The 27,514-nt window shown below is 40.4% G+C and overlaps 4 protein-coding genes across 6 annotated transcripts in view; 1 reads left to right on the top strand and 3 right to left on the bottom strand.

Annotated features, from left to right (window-relative positions):
- Positions 1–9,413, top strand: part of LOC133918472 (calcium-transporting ATPase 5, plasma membrane-type-like) — a 28,410-nt gene extending 18,997 nt beyond the window's left edge. For all 3 annotated transcript variants that reach the window (XM_062362360.1, XM_062362362.1, XM_062362361.1), the window contains exons 24-35: positions 21–80; positions 533–694; positions 1,221–1,337; positions 1,537–1,635; positions 1,732–1,869; positions 2,509–2,609; positions 6,623–6,668; positions 6,765–6,899; positions 7,103–7,210; positions 7,302–7,393; positions 8,592–8,683; positions 8,870–9,413. In XM_062362360.1, the coding sequence (XP_062218344.1) occupies positions 21–80; positions 533–694; positions 1,221–1,337; positions 1,537–1,635; positions 1,732–1,869; positions 2,509–2,609; positions 6,623–6,668; positions 6,765–6,899; positions 7,103–7,210; positions 7,302–7,393; positions 8,592–8,683; positions 8,870–8,919 (1,200 nt within the window). In that variant the 3' untranslated portion in view covers positions 8,920–9,413. The remainder of the gene's footprint in view (positions 1–20; positions 81–532; positions 695–1,220; positions 1,338–1,536; positions 1,636–1,731; positions 1,870–2,508; positions 2,610–6,622; positions 6,669–6,764; positions 6,900–7,102; positions 7,211–7,301; positions 7,394–8,591; positions 8,684–8,869) is intronic.
- A 9,183-nt stretch (positions 9,414–18,596) lies between these two features.
- LOC133917347 (uncharacterized) lies at positions 18,597–20,426 on the bottom strand. Its single transcript, XM_062361253.1, has 5 exons — positions 20,226–20,426; positions 19,709–20,148; positions 19,402–19,614; positions 18,693–19,309; positions 18,597–18,608 (listed from the first exon to the last, which is right to left on the bottom strand). Exons 1-5 carry the CDS (start codon positions 20,312–20,314, stop codon positions 18,597–18,599), a joined length of 1,371 nt encoding a protein of 456 aa, XP_062217237.1. The 5' UTR covers positions 20,315–20,426.
- Positions 20,314–20,986, bottom strand: LOC133917342 (uncharacterized). Its single transcript, XM_062361245.1, has 2 exons — positions 20,631–20,986; positions 20,314–20,549 (listed from the first exon to the last, which is right to left on the bottom strand). Exons 1-2 carry the CDS (start codon positions 20,902–20,904, stop codon positions 20,314–20,316), a joined length of 510 nt encoding a protein of 169 aa, XP_062217229.1. The 5' UTR covers positions 20,905–20,986.
- A 3,107-nt stretch (positions 20,987–24,093) lies between these two features.
- LOC133918471 (zinc finger BED domain-containing protein DAYSLEEPER-like) lies at positions 24,094–26,287 on the bottom strand. The gene is made up of 2 exons (XM_062362359.1): positions 25,802–26,287; positions 24,094–24,586 (listed from the first exon to the last, which is right to left on the bottom strand). The coding sequence occupies exons 1-2, from the start codon at positions 25,923–25,925 to the stop codon at positions 24,171–24,173; spliced, it is 540 nt and encodes a 179-aa protein (XP_062218343.1). The 5' UTR covers positions 25,926–26,287; the 3' UTR covers positions 24,094–24,170.
- Between the last annotated feature and the right edge of the window lie 1,227 nt (positions 26,288–27,514).

Genomic DNA, 27,514 nt, shown 5'->3' with positions numbered 1-27,514 from the left:
TCACCGTTGTTTATTTGCAGGATCCTTGTCGCCCTGAAGTAAGAGGTGCTGTTGAGCTGTGCATCAAGGCTGGTGTAAAGGTGTGCATGTGTGTTGCATTCATACGTTACACAAGGGTGCCAGAATTGTTAGAAAGAATACAAGTCATATTTGTCTCAGACAATTAGTGTGTTGCAATTTCTTGCAAAATATTTCATTATTAAATATTATTATTAATAATATAATACACATGTTAGAAAACCAGCTCTAGATGTATCTTAAGCTCCATTAACATAAGATTTGAGTAAAGTTTTCATGAATTTGTATTCTTTAACTGGGTAGCTAAGTATGGTATATGAATAATTCTATTTTGAGCTGCAACTCAAAATCATAAAGTGAATCTTCCAAAGGAATTAAATCCATTATCTGTTTTTAGTGGTTGTGTAAAGGCGCAGAATATTGTCCTTATTAACTTTTCCTAAAATGCCATCTGCATTATTGGAGTGCTTCTCATGACTCTATCCTGACTTAACTTCTGTTTCTAAATAAGTAGGTACGGATGGTAACTGGAGATAATCTGAAAACAGCTAGAGCGATAGCACTTGAGTGTGGAATACTCGAGAACTCTGAGGTATCTGAACGAGATATAATAGAGGGAAAAGAATTCCGTGCTTACGATGACGCTGAAAGGGAGAAAATTGCCGGAAATATTTCTGTAAGACCACAACTCATTTGTGCTTGCAAAAATATAAATGTGGCTCTAGTTTGTCATTGTAACTAATAACATGTGTTTTAGGTTCTTAGGGTCCATTCATCATTCTGAAATGTTAATTGCTGGGCATGTTGTCTTGCCTTACCTTATCGTCTTTTTTGGTCTGGCATACTGTTGATATATTTGACATTGTGTTGCATATTTTAATTGGAGTCATTTCCCTTCACATTAACAGTTCCGTATAATGCTTTGATGTATTTCATACTATGCAGCATATTTTAGTTGAGGTCAATTGCATTTATCTCATTCACAACTTTTGGATTCTGACTAAACTTATTGTCTTGCACATTTGTTTCTTTGCTTACTCTACTAGTATATAGACTGAAGTTGGGTAATACATCTAATACTTTCTAAACATGGAAATCATATTGGAGAAATATTGAGTGCAGTGTTTGCCTAATTGCAAATCTTTCTTCTTGTGGTTGCCACTTTTCTCTACTGGGAATAACAAGATTTCAACAATGTGTAGGTAATGGCAAGATCTTCTCCTAGTGACAAGCTTCTCCTTGTAAAAGCTCTTAAGAAAAGAGGCGATGTTGTTGCTGTTACTGGTGATGGAACAAATGATGCTCCTGCGTTGCATGAGGTACATACAAAATGGGGGTTCATATTTTGAATGAATAAAAGGAGACACCCGATCATTTATATTCTGAACGAATAAAAGGATGAATCATGCATGTGATTGTATGCTACACTGTTTGGTACTACGTACTACTAGCATGCATTTGTCGATGCTGATGTTTGATTTTTCTTTTCTTCAATATATCATTACTCCCATTTTTCAGGCACATATTGGTCTTGCTATGGGCATCCAAGGAACAGAAGTAGCAAAAGAGAGCTCAGACATAATTATTCTGGATGACAATTTTTCTTCAGTTGTGAAGGTTAGGCAAGTTCGTAGAATCTAATGATCTTCTAATCGGCAGGGAATAGGCGAATACAGTGAATGCCTTAAACGTTCTTCATATTTAAAATTCTAGGTGGTCCGCTGGGGTCGTTCTGTTTATGCAAATATCCAAAAGTTTATTCAGTTCCAGCTCACCGTAAATGTTGCGGCTCTTGTCATCAATGTGGTTGCTGCTGTTTCCTCGGGAAATGTTCCTCTGAATGCTGTTCAGGTTTGTATGAACATTTCTTGTATGCTTTTCTTATAGTTACTGCTGTACCAAATAAGATATTTGGTGTCTTCTTCATATTGATAGCTTAACTGGTACCCATGTCTGAATACCGATAGATAAGATAACTTGGTTTTGATGTCATGCCAAATTCCCCCCAACTTGCAGTTTCCTGAATCATTATTCTGGTTAACGGAAAATGGAAATGATTACAGATTGCAGTATGTGATTGTTATCATTGTATACTTAGTATGTCTAGTTACTTTCCATTTTGTGCTACTAGCCTACTACTGTGAAGTGTGAACCGAATTCTGCTTGTTTATTGTAGTTTTCTTTGACTAGGTGAACTGAGACCTTATCTGTAAACAGAAATTTGGTATAGAGTTATAAAATCCAAAGGTAGCACTAATGTGTAATAATATTAGGAAGAGCGTCTTTTCTTTTGAGGAAAACCTTGTAAAGACCATCGGTTTGCAAAGATTATCTACAAGGAAATGTCGATGATGACCACTGTGAAAATAATATTGCCAACTTGCCATGGGCCAAAGCAAATTGTTAATGAACAGAAGTGTAGTTAAACTATTAAGCTTTTATTTGAGTTGGACATGACCAAATATTAACTTTCTTTTGTTGTTGATACAGCTTCTCTGGGTTAATCTCATCATGGACACGCTTGGGGCTCTTGCGTTGGCCACGGAACCACCAACAGATGAACTTATGAAGCGGTCACCTGTTGGATGGAGGTTAGTTCTTTTTCTCTTGAAACATTATCTAAAACAAAATCTGTATGTGCATTTTATTCTTCTCTATATGTCAACCTTTTTTGGTTAGCAATCAGCCTTTTATGTTTCAAAATTTTCAATAATCAACCTACAGTAACATAATTGTGGATCTCATAGCTCTCCTCCTAATAAAGGTTGTTGAAATACTCCAATTAGTTTGTAAGGCGTGTGCACATGTCAAGTGTCATACTTTGTAAATTTGGTCCAACAATATATAGATTTAGTGACACGGAAATGATACCATTCAATTCATATTTATAAATAATGTTATATTATTACAGTCATATTGTTATTGATGATATGTGTGAAAGAAACTAGTGGCCAAAGTTCAATTTTGGAGACTGCCAGGTCAAACAGTGCCTTATTTTTTACAGAGAGTAGAAGGTAGTGGCTATCTTATGTTTATTTGTTTACTTTGAAACAAATATATCCTATTTTTATTGTTGGTAATTATTTGCCAGTCTTACTATATTTCTGGTTACTAATTTATCATGGGTTGTGTAACCTCTCTCTGTCTTGACATGTCTTAAAGCAATATTTTGCCAGCTAGGGATGAAACAGATGGGAATGGTCTAAAAAACCCCCTAACCGTTTTCACTTTCACATTTTCTCAACTGAACGAAAAAAAAAATGTGAAAGCCGGAAACAAAAACGAACATGGGATTGCCGGTTATACGAAAGCAAACCAATCTGAACGGAAATATGTCGATATTGGACAAAAATCGATGATTAAAATCGAGAAGACCGAACCTCAGAACCATGAGTCCATTACTTGAAACATTGAAATAAAAATAACGATAGCATGAATCCATACCCTTGCATTATGGATATGATCTTACAAGTCACAGACAACAACTAGGAAATATGCAAGTTATTAAAAAACATTAGTAAAAAGAAATCCTATTGATGGGCCCAAGAAAATGGTAGGTCCACGTTCTTATTGTTACGAATGTGAAGCTTGTCAATTATCCAACCCCAAAGGGGTATATGTAGTACAAGAGAACCCCAAACCCTAGAATATAGGAAATGACTATAATACCCTTAACGCCCTCTCAAATGCAAGGCGTATGCAATTGCGTTGCATTTGAAAAGGGTATGACACTAAGTTTAGACTTGGACGCATTACAATGCTAGATAAACATCCAAAGGCCGAGTCTCCACCATTGTGTAGCTTGCAAATCTTGAACCCTGCCAAACCGAAGAGGTGTGAAGAGAAGATAAAGGTAGAGAGTCGTGATGATAAACGACAAAGAAATGCCTCTAGTCAAGAGTCGCAATAGAGGCGACAAAGAGTAGCAATGGATGGGTCACGCATACGTTCGGATGAGTGCCGCTCAAATCCGAACAGGTCTGGACCGAACAATTCGCGAAGCTACAAGCAGCAGTTAGGGGCTGCAGAAGAACTGATAAGGCAATGCCGCACCAACGACGACGAGAAGTGATTAGCCGAAAGCATGGCCAACCAAAAATGAAACGTAGCAATCAGCTACCGACAAAGATTTTATGGACTCGCGTAGCACGGACGACTCAAGGCTTGAACGTAGCGAATTTGGATGGATTGAGTTGTCCAGTTCAACATGGTACCAGACACCATGGCTCTCGATCCTCGGTTCACTTCCGCCACCGTCGGCGTGCTTCTAGCCAGTCGCCAGTGAGCCGCCACCGCCGACTGTGGTGAAGGAAACTCCACCCCTTTTCTCTTCCCTCTCCGCCCTCTGCTCCGGATCCAGCGCCGTCGGTCCAAATCGAAGGCCTCGCTGCATGCTGCTCCAGATCCGGCCCGCCTCCGCCCCGAATTGGTCCGCCACAGCGCCGAATCGGACCGTCGCCACCGCAACCGATTAGGACCGCCTCCGCCCTAAGTGCCTGAGGCTGCCCTCCACCGTGTGCGTGCGTCTGCCCTCCGATGTGTGCACTTGTCTGTTAACTAGGTTTATGTGAGTTTGTTCCAAAAAAAAAGGGGAAAGAACATAAAATAGGTTTGTTGTTCTGTTCCTATCTGTCTTCATGGCGTCCTCTGGGAGGCCGGGTGCCATTCTGGTCCCGCGGTGTCCGGTCTTCTTCAATGGCACCAACTAGGAGTTTGCCTTTCTCATGGAGATCCACATGAGTGGTCAGTAGCTGTGGGCTATCTCACTGGCGAGCGGGCACGTCCTCTTTGTTTCGCTGTTCCGACTCCACCCAGTTACCCATCGGAGATTGATGATGATACTAAGACCACACTTCTTAACGCTTTCGAGGTTGAGATGGAGACTTACCAGTCTGACCTCGCCGTCTATGAGACCTGGCTGCATGAGGAGACCTATGCCAAGGCGATCTTGTTTGCGAGCACGGAGGTTGAGCTCACGATGTCTCTTAAGGGCATCTCCACTACGCAGTTGATGTGGGTTCAACTGCGTCGCAGTTACGAGATTCGTAATGAGGCTATGTACCTTGTTGTTGTGGAGGAGGCTCAGTCACTTCGTCAGCTGGACTCCACTGTGGAGGAGTTCCATCGTCAGATGCTTGCAGTTTGGCACCACCTGGACAACTTAGGTGCGGAGTTCTGTTGCGCTGACACTTGCGTGTACTGTGATCGCCACAGGAGTCAGAGAGACTCTTCGGTTTCATGAGTTCCTCTCTCAGCTCCGCTCTGATACCATGTTACGAATGTGAAGCTTGTTTATTATCCAGCCCCAAAGGGGTATATGTAGTACAAGAGAACCTCCAACCCTAGAATACAGGAAAGGACTATAATACCCTTAACATTTATCAGCTATTCAGCTCATAGGCATTGCTCTTCCTCATCCTTATCCTATTGCTTTTGTCGCTCTCCTTATCGACCCTTTCTCCTCAGTTTTCTCTTTCTCTCTCTCTAATCCCCAACTCAAGCACATGAAGCAAGCAACAAACAAGGGGTGCATAGCTGTAGGTTGCCAGGAAGCTCCGCCTTCCGCACTTGTCTTCTAATTTACGTGGTGGTGGCGGTGGACATCAGTGACGACGCGAGGTCGAGGATCAGGTCGACGAAGGTACCGACGATGATGGGGTGGTTGTGCCTGCCATTGATCCGAAGGTACCACGTCAAGAGCTCCTCCAGCGCCGCCTAGTCGCAAAGTTTTTGCGCTGCCACCATCTCCTCCATGGTAGCGCGGAAATCCCCGTATGGGTCCGTTGAAACCACTGCCACCGTCATGCTCCCCTTCGTTAGTGATGATGTGGACGTGCACGGCTGCCTCTTGACTTGGCCGTCGTTGGGGTCAGGGTTAGGCTCTTCTGCCTTCGCCTTTACCGGTGGGGACGTGTTCGTGATGGTGGCCGCAGCTAGGATGGAGTTGGACATCGACCCAAGATCGAAGAAGATGCGATCGGTGGACGTCCAGGTGAGGTTGCATATCACCGCCTCTGACCACTCCTCGGACACGGTTGTCGTTGAGAAGCTATAGACATGGTTGAGCACATCCTCCTCGACGTCATCGAGGGAGAAGTCATCGATGGAGTCAAAGTAGACAAAGTTGACCGAGGGCATCGGGTTCGCGTCTCGCGTGTGCAAGTTGTGGCGGCAAGTCGGCAACCAACAGGCTAGGGTTGACATTGCAAGTTCTGGGCTAGGCTTGTGGACTGTGGTTGTGGGCCTGTAGGAGGTGGAAAACAGGCTAAAAACGGGAATATCCTTGCTAAAAACAGGATTATGACAAAACGGACGGAATGAGGGCTCAACCGTTTCCGGCCTCGTTTCCTGACATCATCATCCTGTTTCTGTCCTGTTCTGACCGGGAAAAAACGGGAAACGGTCGCAGGGTGGGACAGGATATTCTTATTGCTAGCCTTCAAAATGTAATTTCCTGGTGAAATGAACTCTCAAGAAATAGTGTTCTTTGCATTCCAAATCAATTGAATACAAAAACATCCATTAACAATCTTTATCTATAATTCGCAGCTAGCGGAATTGTTGTATATGCTTAAAAATTAACATTCTTGCGCATTTGATGCAGAGAACCACTTGTGACTAATATTATGTGGAGAAACGTGTTCATTCAGGTATGAATGTCTTGTCAGATGGTGATTGTTAACTTTGAACTGTTATATTTTTACTGAGATTTTTTAGTCAGATACTGAGACCTTTTGTAACCACAGGCTGTCTTTCAAGTTGTGGTTCTTCTGACTCTCAACTTTAGGGGCCGGAATCTTTTGCATTTGACTCAAGACACTCTCGATCACTCCAGCAAAGTAAAAAATACAGTTATATTCAATACTTTTGTCTTGTGTCAGGTAACTCATTTTGCATAAGTGCCTTCTCTTTTACATTATCTTGAGGCACGTTTCTAGCCTTAACGTTCCATTGTGAATGTTCTCCCCCCCCCCCCCCCCACTCCTATTTGAACTAAGGATATTACATGTCAGTAACGCTTAGCATATGAGTGCGCCATTTTGGAGATTGAGAAAACTCTTGACTTTTTCATGTTTCACAATAGGTGTTTAATGAGTTCAATTCCCGTAAACCAGAAGAATTGAACATCTTTGATGGTGTTTCAAGAAACCATCTTTTCGTGGTAGTAGTGAGTACTACTGTTGTGCTGCAGGTATGAAAGAGTTGAAGATAAATGTACCAACAAATGTAGGATTTGTGTTTATGGATATAGCATTTGACTTGCGTATTTTTTTTTATGTCAGGTTGTAATTATTGAGTTCCTTGGGAAATTTACATCTACAGTGAGACTCAACTGGGAGCTTTGGCTTGTTTCTCTAGCTATTGCTTTTGTAAGGTAAGATACTGCTTCACTTTATGAATCTATTTTGTTGTAGGGAACTATGTTTCTGAATAAAATTGATGGAAAAGTCTAGATAGCCCCCTGAACTTTGGGGCAAAGTCCACCTGACCACCTGAAATAGAAAATCAGACATCCTACTCCTGAACTCGTAATACAAAATACATTTCAGTTAAAAAAAGAACAGATACATTTTAACCTAAGCCAGTTTTGCTGGTTGGCGGATGATGTGGACAATTTGTAACAATCACTCAGAGAGTCAACACGTCAGGGAGGAGGATTGGGCTGAATCTCAGCACCCCCATCTCTTCCCTTCCTCCTTCCCACTCCACTAAATTCTTCACTTTCCTCTTCTCACACGACAGCACTGCTGTCCTGATCAGCAGCCTCCGGTGACCTCTCTCGGCTGCGGCGGCTTCAGGCATTTTAGTTTCTTAGCCACCTTTGCCTTGCCTTCCTAGTGGGAAAGGGCCTTGTCGATTTGCCTCTCCCTCAAAAGAAAGAAAAATTCTTGCTAACTCACGGAAACAGAATATGTCACAGCACCTTCATCTCCATCCTCCTCACTCCAGGCATTGAGTGTGACTAGGCCATGGTGATAGGACGCGAGGCGGAGAGATTGGGAGCTGCAGCAACTCCTTGTTGGAGGTGATGGTAGCTTGCCCTGGATCTGCATCTTTGCACATAACTGTGGTGTCCTTAGTTTGGACCTCCTTGCTGTGATGTGTTCCGTATCAGATTGGAGGTGGTAGCGAGAGGACATAAAACAGCGGCAGCAGCTTGCTGGAGAGGATATGGTGGCAGAGAGGAGACCCAGAGGTGACAGCAGTTTGATAGAGGAGATGTGGCAGCTTGCTGGAGAGGATGCAAGTGGGGGGAGATGGCGAGATGCTGGAGGCAGCTTGACGGGGTTTTTTTTGGGGGGAGGGGGGGGGGGGTGTTGGGGGATTGGGTTTTCTACTGCCCAATGTTGTTATTCATTTGTTCAGACTCCTCAATTGATTCCAGGCGTCAGGTGGGCTTTGCCTCAAAGTTCATGGGGGTTATCGAAACTTTTTCCTAATTTATTTGTGACTTCAATTGTTAGTCTTTTAGCAGTGCTAGTTAAAGACGGATGGGAATTAATTTGTGATGGGTGTTATTTGGAGGATTGACTGTAGCTTGCTTGTAGTTAACTATTGCCTTGTTCATGCAGTTGGCCCTTGGCTTTTGTTGGAAAATTCATTCCTGTTCCAAACACACCATTGAAGGATCTCATCGTAAGGTGTTGGCCCAAAAGGAAGCAAGGTACCTACTGTGTTTTGGTCTAGCTATTGAAAATGTACTGCAGCTGCACCATGTCCTCTTTAGATCTGTGATCTAGCGACTGTATAGCAGCTACACTTCGCTTCTTATGTTGCTTGTTTATTGGAACGATAGTTATTTTGTGTCTTTAAATAACTATGTAACCGTTTCCTGTCTCTTAATGTGCAGGTGACGAAAGAGCATCACCACCGGGTGAACAAGAGTCACCGCCGGTGTGAGACTACCTAACCAAGTGTCCAAAATTATCAGATGCTGAAATTTAGTGTTGGTGCACATAGATGGTTGTTTACTTTGGGATGCTGATTTCTTCTAACCATGCTACCTTTTTACCTGAATTCTGAGGCTCCTTGCTGACTCATGATCTAGAATTTAAAGCCAATGTTAACAAAAGATATTCTCCTTGGCCTAACGAAGTTCAGGTCTTCAGGACCTCCAGCGGTACATTGCAGAAGTTGTGCAACCGATTCTGGAATGGTGTAAGTCGGGAAAATCGCTATAAACATTTTTTTCTTTTTTGACAGGAGTGAAGCGTAGCTCGTTTTCCCTATATTCTTTCTTTTTAGATGTCGTCAAGAATATTTTGTCTAACCAGATACTCGTGTTTGGTGTGGAGTCTGGTTGCCATCTGAATGCTACTGGGGTGTGGTTGTAAGGTTTGACTTCCGTAATGTACATTGGCCGACTTTGTTGAGTTACCTTTGGTATTTGTTGCGATTGGTTGTGCATACTTTGTAGACTGTAGCTAGTGTTGTTTACATTCTGGCTGACGTCGGTCTTTTCAACGGGTTTTAGAAATACAAATGGTGCCATGCAAGAGTCCAACAAGTTCTATTGGTAGCCATCATTGAAGGCTCGCCTATACGGCTATACTTGCATTGAAAATGATATACTATGATTAGCCGCAAGCGCAAGGTACGGCCATCCAGATTCCCAAGTCGGAACTGAACATAATTTGAGAACTCCAGTAGTGTGGCTTGAATTTTTTTCTTTATTTTGTTGTGTATGTCTATTTTGCAAGTTTAGTCATCCACTAGAAAATTTGGCGCGCCACTGTGCCCTCATGTGGTAACTCTCTTGCAAGCGTAATTTATTTTGAGGCTATGCAAAACATTACTCTGCAATGGCTCATGCAAAACATTACTCTGCAGTGACACAAGTGAATTGCATGCGTGCACCTTGTCTGAAATCTTTAGACAAAATCAACATCAGGTTAAATCCACATAAAAAATTTCACAGCATGGTTATGTATATATACAGATGGACTTAACCAATAGCAATTATCTTGAAAATGCACACTAGAAATCCATTTTATTTCATATCTGTGGACAAGCTTTTCTCTACCAAAACATAGAATCTGCAGAATGTCCAATGCGATAGTAGCTTGATACAACTAAGATTGTTACTCAGGTAATAAAGGTATAGTGTATACTCTTGCATCTAGATCAACACCAGCATCTAAGAGAATACTCAAAATAGGTAGATGATTTTACAAGGTGGAGCCTTTAATAATAAAAGAGGTGAGCGTGAATTGAAAAAATAGCTAGAAACTAAAAAGAAGCTACAGAATAACATAAACTATGACAAACAAAAGAAGATGATCTGCCATGGCAGCATGGTAATATGTATATTTAATCTTGCAAAACTAAAATGGTTTAGCATTTTTAATCCTGTAAGTTGTACTCCACAAGAGCTGAATAAGACATGAATTGAATGAGCTGCAAACATTAAATTCATGAATTGTTACATTGCAAGCGTTTGGCACACAATTCTTAAAGACCACATGCTAGTCACTAGCACTTAATACAACAACTTAGGGGATCAGGCTATACATATGAATTGTCATACAGTTAAGTTATCACAACAACAAATAATTCATTAAGAAAGTCACATGTACAGGAAAGTGCAAGGGATTTTTCACCACTGCAATGGTCAGGATTTGTGCATCATTCACAAGGGCCTCCGTATCATCCGGCTTTGTCGCCGTGATGAACAAACAAACACGTGATGAAGGTAATTAGGTAAATCTTAAGCAAAATAGTACATTGTTGAAATAAGTTTGTATTAAATATTACCATAAGGTTCTTCATCAGTAGAGATCAGCATATTGCAGGCCAAATCAAACCGTTGAGCATGGTTTTGGCCTTCCTGTAGGCGTGATTCTAATATTGGTATTGTATCAGATGGAACTTTAGCATACATGGAGTCATAGTAAAAGGAAACATATTATTTTAGAATATAATAGGAATAGCTAATAATAAGTAATATAATATAGTAATCTAGATTGTAAAGCTCGAAATATTTTATAAATTTACCCTTTGATAAGTGATTACAAGGTCAAGATGCTTAACCTCATTCTCTTCATTTCTTCCTCTAAATTTCCACACCGTATAAACTCTTGCACAAATAATATGTTGTACCTTTCTGGTTGCATTTGTGAAAGCAAGCTAATATTCATCTGTAAAAAAAAGAACATGTGAATGTATAATATTTTTTTATAGAAATGATGAAATATTTCCTTGTAGACTATATTTTGCGTCCTTGATCCACATGTCCCATTATCATTCTCTATTAGTATTTTCAATCCATCTTTACTTGTAACACGATATGCTGTAACATATAATTGCCCATGAGTAAATACAGATTTTCTTAAATACACTCTTACTTTTGACAATATTTGTCTTTGGCTTTTATTTATAGTTATTGAGTAGCAAACTTTTATAGGAAATCGACGACGGTTTAAAGTAAATGACCATTGACATCCTCTTGTTGTTAGATTAATGCGTGGAATATAAGTTTTCTTCACCAATGTGTTTCTGTTATTATAATCGCCTCTATGACATTGTCTCCCAAATTAGTTATTATTAGTCTAGTACCATTGCATAGTCCCAAACTTTGGTTTAGACTTCTTAGTGGCATGACTGGAACTCCTACTTTTAGCTGAAGTTTTATGTTGCAAAAAATTACTGGCGTTTAATATATTAAGATACTCAACAGGGTATAAAATGTAAGCATCGTTGCATGTATCCAAACATTTTGAGATAGAATTTGCACTTAAATAGTCTCTATCTTCACCTAGTACGAGTTTTATCATATAAGTATTTATCTCATCAACTATTTTGTTGGTTGTTCCTAGTATTGCTCTGTCTTTTAGATAACCCGGTTGTAAATATTTTGATTGAAATTCAGGATATATTATGTATACTAATGCTTTGATTTTAGAACCAGAAGTACGTATCAGTTTGTGTCATCATTATTGCATGATGGTGTTAAAGTTTCATTTCTTAAGCTTAAAACCCAGTTGCTGGAAGATTCTAGTTTAGACTATTCAGATTTTTTTTTTTGGCAACCACATATTTTCTGTGAGGTAAATAATTTGCACATGTTTCCAAAGATATGACTTTATAATAAGCATTTATGATATAAGATGTAGACCCATTTTTAACTACCGGTAGTATTTATTTTAGGTCCCCACCAAATACAACAACTTTGCCTTCAAATGGTATATCTTTAACCATTGTATCTATCTGGCTCATTATATCCTTTAATGACATGTCTAGTGCTTCAAAGTATTATTTATTCGTCATTAGAGCCTCACTCATATTATCAATGATGTTTCAATAAGTAGCTCAGCTAGCATAGTTCCACGCTTAGTATCACATTTGGTAGCAATAGGGAAGCTACTCCTGATGATGCTACTGTTAAAACTATTTTTCTTTGTGCTCTAAGGTATGAAACTATAGTGTTCCATAGAAATATTTTTCTAGTTCCTCCATGACTAGATATGAAAAAAAAAGGTTTATTATTTAGTATACTGTGAATAATCTGATGAAAAACTTATTTTTGTTCTTTGTTTAATTGAGAACACAATTTATTTTTTTCTTCTTGTAGGTAATTGATGTTATAGCTCATCTCTTCCTCTATTAAATGGTTACTACTAATTTCTCTAAATTGAGTTGATTTAGGTGGAAGGTTGAATGTGTCTATATTTACTCCATTCTTTGATAGCATTTCTTGTAATTCTTGTAATAGTAAATCTTTTAGATCATTTTCTATAGGTAAATATTGAACTGGGTAATATCTTAAAGTCAGCATATGCTCAATATCCTCTACCATTTTTCTCCAGTTTTTTTTCGAAGAAGTTTTTCTCATCTTGAATATTGCGGAATAGTAACATTGTTATAAAAAGGTTTGGTAGTTGTGCAAGTGTCACCCATGTTGCAGCTTCTTCAAATGTGTTATACCATTCATTATCATTATTTAATCATCCTCGTGCTGCACAAGATTCTTTGAAGGTTTGATATATAATTCCTTTATATGTTTTTATATCATTATATCTAGTGGCTCCTTTGACTATCATTAGTAGCATACGCAAGTAAAATCGTTCTCCTTCAGCGGGATTTACGTAGTATAGTCAACCTATTTTAAATCTATGGGAACACTTTACCCATTTCCTTATTGTATCATCCCATCTCTATCTAACTGGGAACTCATAATATGTTAATTCTCTAGCATCATTATGTTCCTTATTAGCAATAAACCACTCTGTTAGCATTGTTTTTTTATTCTTTGGATCTTGAATAATTTTTTTCTAACTTGGTATTGTTTTTTAATCTAATTGTGTTTATTAGAGGTAAGCCTCTCAACTGATGGCCAATGATGGTGTATTTTGTATCCAAGTAGCCTTCAAAGGGCATCCTATTCATATATATATATATATATATATATATATATATATATATATATATATATATATATATATATATATATATATATCTACAATCTAGGTATTCTTTTATCTCATTAATTTATTTGTTTCAGCATTAATTGATGTGTCTTGACCATTTTTTATATGTTCAAATATAATTTTTGCTCGATCAGGACATTTATTCACATATTTACATAAATACTTCAAAATCTTACTTTTGTTGCAAAATTCAACATTTATACGCGCTTGGTATTTTTTAATCAGTAATAAGTTATGAAGTACCACCCATCTATTATCTAAGTTGTGATTATCTCTACATATGAAACTACCTGTGTCTCGTCTACGATACTATGTGAAGCCATTATCTATAAAGGTTGTTTCATCTTGGAATTCTATTGGATAAAACTTTGAGCACCTTTCCTTTTTCATACATGGGCAATTTAAATTTTTCTCTCCATATGATCCATGCATCATATGTTCAGATATAAGTATATACCCTAAAGGATCTATGGTAGGATCAGATATCTCACTAGATATCCAGGTATTGATAATCTCTATTGTTATTTCGATTCCTTCTTTATCTAACCAAACTAAAATATGCACATGAGGCAGTCCTCATTTTTGGAACTCTATGGAGTATACTATTGCTTGTATAGGACCAAAGATTGCTCCTGTTCTTATATCATTCAATAATTCTTGTAGTTTCATATGGCATACACACACTATAATATCAGCTCTATCGTTAAGTTGTTGGCCTTCTAAGATTGACTGGATTACAAGTGAATGTTATGAAAAGATCAGATGGTCTGTAGGCACGGCATATCGCTATTCCATCATGATAATTTTGAAGCATGTAGCGTCTACATTCAGTGTGGCTAGAAGGAAGGAGTACTCCTTTTCCTATTTGATTTCCTTCAGTTAATCCTTTTTCTATTGCATCAAAAATCCTTTGAATAAATGCAACTCTTAATTTTTCTCGGTTTCTAACAATAAATAATAACCTATCTTCATCTTCCGTCGCACGTGCATCTACGATTGCCTGTTTTGATAGTCGGCCATAGCACAAATAAGAATTTGGTTGATTCTTCCTATAGTGCATATGGTATTTGAAAAATTCATGAATTGATACATTTGTTCTTTTTATTGGTATCTGTATTGTTTTTATTTATTTTCATGGTAATGTATGCCAAGTTGATATCCTCTTTCTCCATATGGAAATAATAAAGGGTATTACAATACCATGTATGCAGGATGAAATATTGATATTCGTTGTAGCCCTTTGTTATAAGCGGTAACGACATATCTCTTGTAGTTCTCTGATGAGATGTCACCAACAATTAAAATTGCTAATTCTTCTTTGTTTGGCATTTCATATTGTATAGGATCACTTTTGTTGGCACCCACTATTTGAATACCGAAATCAATGCCCTTATGTTGTTCAAATAGGTCATGGGCATGTCGAATTGTTTTTACTAATGGGTTGTATTGATCAAGCATTCTCTTTAAACCTTCAACTATGGTAAAATCAATATTGGTTTCTTCGGGTTCTTCTTTGTTTAATGCTTGCATTCAATTTTCAATTTCATTTTGAGTGTCAAAGATATAGAGTTCATCAAATTTTGGAATTGTGCATGGTTTGGGTAATAGTGAACCTATACGATGATGTATTTGATCATTTACACGAAAAACATAAGGGCCTTCACCTTTATTTATTGATTTATCGATATTACCTTCCATAGATGTAAAAGCAAATAGGTTGTTGTATTGTCGTATCTTTTGTAGAAAATGTTTGGAATGACTATCTCCATTATAGTCAAGTAATTTAGCTAGAAATGCTGGTGGTTCTTGGAACGGAGGTATACATATCTTACCATATTTGCAGCAATTAGAAATATACTATATTTATTACCTCCTTTGCTCTCCCATTTATTACGTTCTTCAAACCAAAATATAGCATCATAGTATTTACATATATAGTCTGGTGTACTGAAGTATGATCTTTTCTTGTATATTTCTTTCAGGTATTGAATGTACTCAGGTGGAAAAATATATCATTCCACAAGATAAGGATAGGTATGTATGTTTTTTTTCTAAGTCTAAGCACTATTTGTTTCAAAGATATTTGAAGGTTACCGATATCGTGAGGATCTAATTGCTTGCATTTCGTTTCATTTGTTATTTTATGATTTTTAGTCTATTTTCTTTCAATGTACTAATATTGTACTCATTATTTAAAATAACATTATCTACCACTTGTATAGACCTTCGTTTTCTTTGTACATTTGATTTTGTGTTTTTTTTGTTTGGTTGTCTTTTTCTGTACTATTATTGTTGTCACCTTGCACCTGATTAGCTTATGTTTTCTTTTGGTAGTTTTTGGTGCTATTTCTTTACATTTGTATATATGTATATGCAAACCTAAAGTTAGTACAATTAGCTTAAAGAGATAATACATAAACAAATAATCTATATTCAAAGAAAATTACAACCAACGTGAAAAGTTAGCAAACTTAGATAGAAAAGGACCAGTACTTGTGCATATCAGCATAGTTGTTACTACATATTAGTTTTTTACTAAAATTTAGAGCATCAGTTGCTATCATTTGGAGCATTTGTATTGTTTCCAATGCTATATGTTTTTTTTAACAACATGGTTGCTACTTGCATTTCTCCATAGGAAGATGATTTTTCCAGAGGGATAGTAATCAACCTCAGGATATATTAACAGGCTACCATTTTCCAAATATTTAGTTAGGAATGATGCAAATTCTATTCCATTTGATTTCAATGTTCTTTGCAGCAGATCAGTGATTAATTGATACTGTGATAGTTGAATAAACAGTGACAATAATGTAATCCAATACGTCATACATACATACCTTTTTATTTCTACGAGTTGTTACTTCTTCCTTTTTCTTTATTTGTAATTTAAAAAAGATTTCAGAAATTAAAGAAATAAGTGTACAATAGTAGAAGATATATTATTGCTATCTCAGTAGAGATGATAGCTTTAGACTAGTTGTAATAAGTATACAAGAGTACAAGACATCACCCAAATCTTTTGTAGATGGATGCAGACGTTTATTGACAGTGATACCAAAGAAAAAACAAAGTAATACATCAGTCATTATATAAAGACACATAATAGAACCATGATTATTGTTTATGGATGAAAAATGTACCACCACACAGGAATATAACAGATAAATTGAACTATCAATACCATAAAGTCCATATTATTATTATCATACCAGTACAGAGTACACACTAACACACAAGATAGAATCATAATTCATAGAACTATAATCAGTACTAACTCTTCACAACTCATAAATTTGAAAGCAAGGTAAATGGTTTCATGAGGATAAAAACCGTGAATAAGATAGGAACAGACATAATTTAGCTTGCAGGGGCTAGACAAAATCCTATAGAACACAATATATCAGGTAAGGTCATTAGGTTAATAGATTAAATTTCTATGTACAGTTAGAAAGGAACCAATTATATTCACTTGTGTCGTGTCAGATAATCTCTGACTGTGTTATTAAATCTTCTCTTGTTTTTCAATAGAGAAAACTCAATGATCAGCAAAAGATATACCACTATTTCAGGAAAGATTAAGTATATGTGACTCTAGTAACAGCTGACTTCAAAATATCAACTAACAATCACCTATTAGATATATAGAAATTGCCAGTTTAGTAGAACTATGCACTAACAAATATCTGTCTCTGTGATTGCATCTGCCTATTTGATGAGATTAAATAAAATGTTGTACTAATGTTGTCTTTAATGAATAATATTCCATATTTTTGCTGTGGCCAGATATGAATGCTGGACTAATTTTATCTCTCATGGTGTGACATGAAAGAGATAGATCGTACCTTTAACTTGCCCTCTTTTCTTTGTGCCACTCCTGTGATTATCTTCTTATTGATGATTTTACTCTGAAAAAGAATACATTTCCGTGATTAACTTTTAAGTAGCAATATTATCTTATACAAATGCACATGATTTCAAACAAAGAGGAGATGGCAGCCATTGTCGGGATTAAGTGGAAGGGCTAGGAACCAAGTGGTAAAAGAAAATGCTGCAAAAATTATTGAATTCATCACTTTCACCATGCAAAATCCTAGGATGTACTGTAATCGACACCAAATTCTTTAGAATGGATACTCTAGCTAGGTCGCTAATACCTCAGCGTTGCTCCTCCGCGCCACTGCTCCTCAGCGCTGCTCGGCTGTGCTCGGGGCGAGCCATGGCGGGGCGCAGAGCGCGGCAGCGGTAGCAGGGTCCACGACAGTGGCACAGCTTGGTACCAGCGGAGTTGCTGTCTCGGCGGCATGGAGTGGCGCTGTTTGAGCGCAGAACATAGTGGCACGCAAGGAAAAATTTATCGATAAAAAAAATATCGGAGGTTAGCGGTAAACAGGATTATCGGATTTATTGGAATTCTATCGGCGATAGACAAAAAATTTCGGACAAAATTTGAAAAAAATAGCTCAATTTTTCTAAAAAATCACATATATTGTATCCAAACCATTTGACATAGAAAATAACGCTTAATAATATATAAATGAGATAATATCACACTTCCATATCACACATTCAATATGTTACATTTGATAAGTGCACAAAACATCATATAAGATCATGTCCTTCCACATGCATAGTCCATTAGATTTAAACATAACAACTGACATAGTCTCAAATAGAATATATTTGAAAAAAAGTAGGAAACATTAGTATCAATCCATAGTCTGTGGATTGCAAGTGACACTTGCGTAGTTCCAAATACTACAAGTTTGAACAAAAATACACAACATAAATATCAGTCCGTAGTCTCAAATATTACAAGCATATAAACCAAAACAGGACCACATAGGCTCAATATCTTCTCACTAAATTAGCCATTACTCCATAGTCTCACATATTACAAGCACATAAACCAAAAGGACAACATGGTGACATACTCAGAGCTGATCACTAACTTCGTCCATACTCCTTGGCGGCTTGGATCACTACAAATAGTGACATATACTCAAATTTGGAAGGAAACGATTCAAAAGAAAATAGAAATTCAATATGTAGATACGAGGACAAGAGGTTTGTCAAACCTTTTTAAGATAGTGGCCCTTGATAGAGAGTTTCTTTTGCCTTGTTGATCTTGGATGGATAGGGATTGGTTGCTCACGTGTAGCACTACAAATTTAAATATAAGTAATATAGGTATCAATTTGAATTTAAATACGACATATGCAATTGAGTTATCATTTGTACCACAACCTGCATCATCATCTGAACTGTTATCCCCTGATTCAGCATAAGTTGGACTACCTTGTGAAGAATCCAACTCAAACCGTCCGCAATACCTTCTTCATCTTCCTCCAATCGTACCTTCCCTTTCTTCTTACCACCCTTTCTACCAAAATCAAGCTTCCTCTTAAATATGGCCACTTCTTCTTCATCCATTCCTAACTCTTCTATAAGAAATCTACTTGGGCTTAGGGATTCAGGCTCGTTGTCAATATATTCATCAAGAATAGGTGCAGACTCACTCCTAGAGTTGCACAACCAATCCATGATTGGATTGCCTTCATCATACATGGCAACATCCATCATGATGCTACAAGGATCGTACTCCCTTTCTTTAGAGCCTTGTATTTCTTGGAAGCTTTGCATGTTAGTTTCGAAATGTTGGATGTGCAACTTCAAATTGTAGTGGACATAAACCAACTTATGGAGCTTATCGTAACCCAACCGATTTCTCAACTTGGTATGAACCATAGCAAATGTGCTCCAGTTTCGCTCACACCCACTAGAGGACATGCATTGTGAAACAATATGCCGTGCAAGCTTTTGTTGTTCTTTGTGCTCTCCTCCATATGAATCCCACCAATCAGCTACAATAAATGACAAAACAATTATCACAACAAGAAAAGTAATAAAAAAAACTTGCAATGACACCATTAAAAAGCTGCAAACAAAACAAAACCTGCACTCGTACGGCCAAAAAGTGCTGATCGTCGAGCCTCCTCTCCTCCAAATAACCCTCTCTTTGCACTAAAGAAAGCAAATTGATCAATTGCAATAGATGCCTTCGAAGATGAGCTTGCAATCTTCTTGAGGGCTAGTGTGACGGCGTGTCTGGAAGATGATTTTTTCACAAGCTTTGACCTATATAGTGCTTCGGGATCAAGTGCAGCAGCTAGAAAAAGAAACAACTTCAGCAATATTCAAGTTGAGAAATATTGTAGCTTTGACCAATATAATGCATGAATAAATTTTATTTTAGACCTTACCTGCAGCCATGAGTGTTTCATTGAGAAGATATCGAAGTCTCGTGTTGATTACTTCCATTATCCTATCACGGAGCTCTTCCTTATTGCTTAATGTAGCATGTATGCCATCTATGACTTTCAACATCTTTGGAAGGAATCCAGATATAGATGCACTTTTCTGCTGATCAGCAAAGCGAAGTACATAGTATATTGGTGTGACAGCTTTCAACACCAATTCCATGTCACTCCACCATCTTCTATTTGTCAAACAATCATATGTGAATTCATGGTCCTCTTCATCCCTCCACGCACTGTTGGTCCACTCACCAGACACCATCCATGCTTTAAACTTATCTTGCCTGTCCCAGAAACTTTCAAGGAAGATGAAAACTGTACCAAACCTGGTGGCATTCCACCGAACTAACTCTCCACCAATCTGCTCCCTCATCATAGCATGCAGCCTGAAAACGAAAAACCAAAGTAAACACACAAGTACAATTGTATTCAACACCAATTTCTCAAGTATACAAGTATTTACCTGTTATGGTTATAAAAGAATCTACAAATTCGCTTTGCACTGTCCACGACTTCCGTGACCTCTGGAAAACATCCTATGTCCTTCAACATCAAATTGATAGTATGAGATGCACATGGCTGCCAAGTAATATGTGGATACTGAGCAATGAGCTGCCGACATGCTTTCTTGTAGTTGGAGCCATTATCTGTGACAATCTAAACGACAACCTTAGCCCCAATCTCCTCACAACATTCTGGATAGAACCAGTTGCATTTATAGACTTGTGGAAGAACATGCGTCCATTGCAAAAGATCATAAAATTAATAATGCACATCATGGTAGGACCTGTACAATCATGCAAAAAAAACAGAAGTGCATAAATACAATTGCATTCAATTTTATTTCCTCAATTATACAAGTATATACCTGTCCATGAATCACACATGATGGTAACTCCATAGTCATCCCATTCATCCTTGAATTCAACCATGTGAGCCTCCATGTCTTCATAGTTCATATCCAGAAATGGGCCATCTATTTCTCTTCCATTAGGAATGTGCACTCCTTCTCCAAGTTGTTGGGCTAATTTAATAGCTGATCGAAAGTATGGACAGTCTGCTTTCCGTCCTGGAATATCATTGGCATGAAACCACTTGGCCAAAGCTTTCCCAAGCTTCTCTTTGCCATCCCCCATGAGCATAATGTCCACCCGAGGCTGCGCTTGTGCCTTGCTGCGTGCCAAATCTATGTCAAAGGAAGCTTGTGAAACACTTCGACTTCAGTAGAACCTGTACAATCATGCACAAAAAAACAAAAGTAAATACACTAGTACTATTGCATTCAACATCAATTTCTCAATTATGCAAGCCTTTACCTGTCAAGTGTACTTTGTTGATTAGCTGAACAACTAGCAGACCCACTTCCAGTAGTCTTACCAAAAGGCGAAGTGTTGGCATGTTCCCTCAATGACTCTCTCACCGCCATCTCAATCTGCCCAGCTTCATCAGGAGGAATTCTTGCCCTGCCAAAAGTACCAAAATCTCTGTTTGCTTGCATAACCTCCTTTTCAACATAGAGACGAAGGTCCTTGTTTCGTTTCCTCCTTACTCTCTGGATTGCCACTTCATCCGTCATTAATGCCTTAACATTAAGAGGCATATTTTTGCAGGACGCCACATTCCCAGACAATCCACCCAAATGCTCCCTGAGACGGCTCATACCTCCACCCTTAATACGAGCAGGGCAATAATTGCAGCTAAAGTCATTGCCAAGAGGCTCACCATGGCTCCAAGGGTTCTCAATGTTTCCCATTAATTTCACTCGTCTCCCTACAGTACCATACAAGAATAGGAACATATGTGTAAGAGATAATATAGCCGCTAACAAATATGATGATATGCATATAAAAGAGATAATATAGCCGCTAACAAATATGATGATATGCATATAAAAGAGATAATATAGCCGCTAACAAATATGATGATATGCACATAAAATAGGAACATAGTTACCAAACAAATGTGAATGGTTATATCTGTCTACCTTTGTCATCCTTATATCCATCAAATGATCAATGAGCCAAAACATATTTAAGTGCTTGTTGTTCATGAATACAATCAATACATTGCAAGTGCTAATAACAGGTTACTACCTCCTTGAGTGACCACCTCAACAGCGCCGTCTATTGCCGTACTCCTACCAGCAGCACCACTGGTGGATGATGCGCCGGCGACACCCTTGCCTCGATCCACCCCTCCCTCACCTTCTATGACCATCGCAACACACTAGAGACTCCTCCAATGGCCGAGTGCAGCAAAGCAGCACAGAGCAAAGAGCAGAGGGGCTCAGCAGCAAGCAGAGACCAGAGAGCACGTCACCGGTGCACGGGCTTGGCACTGAGTAGAGAGCGCTGGGCGCTGTCGCGCTGAGAAGAGAGCGCTGAGCGCTGGCCACTGAGCAGTGAGCAGCGCAGCCCTGCGCCCGCCCTGCCTACTCGCTGTCTCGCCAGTCGCCAGCAGCGCCGCCCCGCCCGAGCTCACCGTCTCGCCAGCAGCACCGCGCCGCCGTCTCGCTCGCCGTCTCGCTAGCAGCGCCGAGTCACCATCCCGCACGCAGTCGCCGCCGCGCGCCGCTCGCCGTCCCGCTCGCAGCGGTGCTAGCTCGGCGCCGACTCGCCCAGAGCTCGCCTCCGCTCACCGCTCGGGAGTCCGGCGCAGGGGCACTCGGCCTCGACCACGCACGGCGCGTCGTGCGCGCCGCAGAAGCCGGCAAGCCACCTGCGAGCTCATGAACGGGACGAGGAGGACGGATTGACGGCCGGCAGCCAGGCAACCAAGGCAAAAGCTGAGCGGCGATGCCGGTGGCCGGTCTAACAGAGCCGGGTGGAGATTGGGGAATTGGGGATTGAGAGAGCCAGGGTTGGTGGAGAGTGGAGTGGAGGCGTGTTGTGGGCTGGGCTGAAATTGTATGCGCGGTGTGAGCCGGTGACAATTAAAAAAATCTGAAAATTTTGGCCGGCATCAAAAAAAAAATTGGGCCCCACCGGTAAACGGGAAAATCAGGTTTATCAGCATCTCTATCGGTGATAATTTTTTTCCCTGTGGCACGACACGACGCGGAGAGCGGCCGAGTCGAGGCGGGAGCAGCGCGGGCGGCTACGCGCGCATGGCTGCAGGAGAGAGAGAGAGAGAGAGAGGGCACCACAGCTGGAAGCGGCGCAGCCGGGCTGCTGGTGGTGGTTGGGCAGAGCGCAGCGGCGGGGAGGAGCAGAGAGGAAAGAAAACAAAGATCCTGAGGCAGGATTGAAAGAACGCAGCCATCTTACCTCAATCGAATGCGGTGATTGAAAGAATGAAGGACTTTTTTTTCCCGTCCGATTGCGATATCCAAAGCTTACATATGCTACTGTCTGCTAAAGATGGCCAAATGGGCCAATCGGGCCGGCCCGGCACGGGCCCATCTCGGCACGGCCCGATTGGCCCATTTACTGTTACGGGCCGTGCCGTGCCGGCCCGCGTGCCGAGCCGTCGGCCCACGGCACGGCCCAACTGTCACCGTGCCGTGTCGGGCCGGCCCACGGCACGGTCGGCACGATGGGCCCGGCCGGCACGATGGGCCCGTTCGGCACGGTGGAGGCACGATAGGCCCGTTTGGCACGACGGGCCCGACCGGCACGGTGGAGGCACGACGGGCCAGGTCGGCACGGGAAGGCACGACGGGCCCGGCCGGCACGGTGGGCCCGTCAGCACGCAAAAAAATAGGAAAAAATCAAAAATAATAGCTAAAAAAATCCAAAAAACAATAAAAAAATATGGAAAATAAATACATAACATCTTTATTGATTGGTTGCCTCGTTAAAAACCTTTCTACTAGAACGAAAAAAGAGTACAACCAATGATTATGCTCCGAAAATTACATTGTTTCATTAGAAACCCCAGAATTTTGCTTGCAATTTTTAATATGCTTCCTCAAGTGTCCCGTTCCATGTGAAGATCTGGCACCTATTTCTATACTGCATATATTACACTTAGCAAATCTTACCTGTTCCCCATTAATTTCTTTGAAGACCTTTTCAAAATGTTGCCACACTTGGGACCATGCACCTGAGTTCTCGGCATCTTGATCCATAAATTGAAATATGGAATTAGTTTCTTGATGTGAAGTGAATACTGGCTACTTGGCTAGCAAATAGGAAAAGAGAGATGGGTGGGCAGGGTGGGCAATGAGAATACATCGAGTTTGAGATGGAGTAGATGGTATTTATAGGCCACGATGAGAGGAGAGGTAGGTGGGTTGGGGCCGCGGGGGGTATTTTAAAAAAATAAACAAAAAACATGAATTAAAAAAACTTAGAAATAATAGGGGCACATGATTAATTCTAGAAATGAGCTTTATTGATAGGTTGCCTCATTAAAAACCTTTCTAGCAAAGGAAAAAAGAGTACAACCTAGCTCAGAAAATTTAAAATTACACGTTCTCATCAGCATCTAGATACAAATTTTGGAATGATTCTTCAAGCTCAGTATTTTCTGCAGTGTGTTGCATTCGTGCTTCAGCTTGTTCCCAATCCTTTACTATAGTGAGTATTTCAACCATCTCACTTGACAGATTTGTTCTTCTCTCTTCGATTATCCTTCCTGTAAGACTGAAGGCAGCCTCAGAAGAAACTGTAGATACAGGAACCGTTAACAAATCTCGCGCTAACAGTGAAAGGACTGGATAATTCGTCTTGTGCTCATGCCACCATTGCAGTATGTTGAAGTTTTCTTGTTCGTGGCTGATAACGTCATTGTCGATGAAGGTAGTTAGCTCCCCTCCGGATGTTGGAATTCCGGTGCCCGTAGACGATTGTGACGAAGAGTCTGAACTTCTTGATGAAGAACCTGCACCAAATATTTTTCCCCACGTTGTCGTCTTCTTACTTGTTGTGGGTGCTAGTGGAGGTCGTTGCAGGCGAACTCCGCCATACTTTGTTTCATATTTACTATAAACTTCGAATAACTTAGAACGAACATTAGTATAATAATTAGAATAATCATGGCCAAGAGCATCACCTAGAATTGCGAGAACTCTACAGAAAGTTGCAATTTTAGCTCTAGGATCTAAAATAAAGGCAAAAGCGTATAACAAAGGAATTTCTTTCCAATACTTTAAGAATTTAGATTTCATAGGAACTACACAATCTCTTAAAAGATTGTTATTTTCATAGTTGTTTAAATGAGTAGCAATTTCAACAATATTATGCACTACTAAACAAGATGTTGGATAATAAACTCCTGATAAACTCACAGTTGAATCATAAAAAAATTCAAGAAACTCCAGTATCCTTTCAGCAACATACCAATGCGCTTCCGTGAGTAAAGTTTGACCCCCATGCTGATGGTAATGTGTATGAATAAACACACCAAATGTGCTCTTATATGATATAATATTTTTAAGCATCAAGAAAGTAGAGTTCTATCTCACCGGTATGTCCAGAGCAAACTTACGTGGACGCACACCCATTGCAACACAATACTGTTTATATGCTGCAATTTGTTGGTTAGAGGAGTTCACAAAAGATATTGCAGTACAAAAATCTTCTAAGTATCGCGATAACCTCTTCAAACCGGATTTTACTATAAGATTGATAATATGACAAGCACAACGTTGATGTAACAAGAAAGATTTAGCATAAGTATTAAACAACGGAGTAAGAATATCCATTGCTCTAAAATTTGCACCGGTATTATCTAAAGTGATAGAAAATATTTTATTCGTGAGGCCAAAGTCTGCAACTACTTGAGATATTTTTTCAGCAATATTTTCACCGGTATGCGCGTTGTCAATCAAGCGAAAACCTATTATTCTCTTTTCTAATTCCCAATCATTATTAACAAAATGAGCAACCACACTAAGATAATCCTCTCTAGCCCTACCTGCCCATATGTCCGAGGTCAAAGCAACTGAAAATGTACATGTTTGCAACATTTCTTTAAGTTTGCTACGACACGTATTGTAGTATTTTACCATATCCCTACTAGTTGTCTGTCTAGAAACATGCGTGAACCTAGGATTATGAGCTTGCTTAATGTAATCTTCAAATGCAGCAGACTCACCGATATTGAGTGGTAGATCCGCTCTTGCAATGAAGCGACATAGCTCTTTTCGAGCATTGGCAGAGTCGTACTCCCAATGATGAACAGAGCCGTCGGGGTTGTACTGCAACACCGTCTGCTTCATGGCTGCTCCACTCTTTCGCTTGCAACTTATGGCGTGCCTCTTCAAGTGCCCCGTTCCACCCGAGGGCTTTGCAGATAATTCATTTTTACAAATATAACACTTAGCATACCTGACACTTACCCCATCTTCCTCTTTGTAGATCCTTTCAAAGTCTTGCCAAACTTCGGAAGTACCGGCTCTTGATCTTTTAGACCCGCTGCTTGCTAATGTGTGCGCACTTGTAGAGCCTGACGATGGCACTCCTGCTGCATCACCTAGATCTGGATGTGAACCAACCGGAGGTTCACCGTCGGGTCCATCATCACCTGCAGCACTAGTATCAAAGGGGCCGTAGTCCCCTGTGAGTCCTTGGAGAAAAAAAAAATCATGATCTAAGGATGTATCATGATCACCGGCATCCATGATCAATGTCGAATGACACTACAAAAATTGCAAATATTCAGAGTTAGAAATAATCAAATAATAAAACTAATAATAAAATAAGACTCAACAACGATGCAAAAAAATCACCAAGATTTCTTCAACTTCAAGATAGCAAATCAGCAGGATGACGATTTTGGAATTGCTCGGATTTTTTTGCAACAATTCAAACTAATTTTGTCAAATTATCGCTAATTCTCACGAACTTTGAGACAAGAATGAGAGGAGAAAACAAGAGAGAAAATGGTGTTGCTGGTGTGGAATGGAAGGGCAAGGTGCTCCTCTATTTATAGGTGAAAAATGGTGATTTTTACAATTTTTTTCGAATTTTTGGAGCTCAAACGGTCACAAAACGGCTATAAAATTCAAAAATATCGGGTTAACGGGTTAAACGGGCCGGCCCGTTTAACCCGTTAACCCGCGTGCCCCCGCCGGCCCATCGTGCCCCACGTGCCGGCCGGGCCGTGCCCCCCGCGGTGGGCCGTGCCGGCCCGACCGTGCCGTGGGCCGCCGCGTGCCGAGCCGGCACGGTGGGCCGTGCCGTGCCGGGCCGGCCGTGTCGTGATGGGCCGCCGCGTGCCGTGCTGGCCCAGCCCGGCCATGCCTCCTGGGCCAACCGTGCTTGAGCCGGGCCGTGCCGGGCCGTGCCGTGCCCGTGCCGCCCGTGGGCCGGGCCGGGCCCGTGCCGGCCCGCCGTGCCGCGCGCTCAGCCCAGGCACGGCCCGTGGCCTCGTGCCGTGCCGGCCCGGCCCATCTCGGCTCGGACCGGACCGTGCCTGGGCCGTGCCTACAGTTCCGTGCCTCGGGCCGATCCAATAAACACGGCCCATTTAACCATCTTTACTGTCTGCCTTGCCTTATCCTATATACCGCGCTTCCTCTTCTCCGGGTGTAGCTGTGCGACACATAACACCGTAGCGATGACTGCTTCTTCCAGAGAACTCACGTAGGCAACAAAAGCCTCACGAATTTGCTCCTGCCACTGCTAGCGCTTCACTTGTGCGCTCCCACGCGGTCAGGCCACATGCTGCTACCGCTCTGCTGCCCTCGACCGAGCTCTGCAGGCCCACGTTCTCTTAGCCCACGCGTCCTGGCCCTGGCCACCCGAGCTCACCCAAGGGCCTCACGCACGCTAGGCAGCCACAACCGCCAGCACAGCTCCTTTGCTA

This window comes from Phragmites australis, chromosome 5, assembly GCF_958298935.1.
Source record: "Phragmites australis chromosome 5, lpPhrAust1.1, whole genome shotgun sequence".
In the NCBI taxonomy this organism is placed as follows: domain Eukaryota; kingdom Viridiplantae; phylum Streptophyta; class Magnoliopsida; order Poales; family Poaceae; genus Phragmites; species Phragmites australis.
Note: the sequence above shows the minus strand (reverse complement) of the source record. Positions and strands in the feature narration are given on the sequence as shown.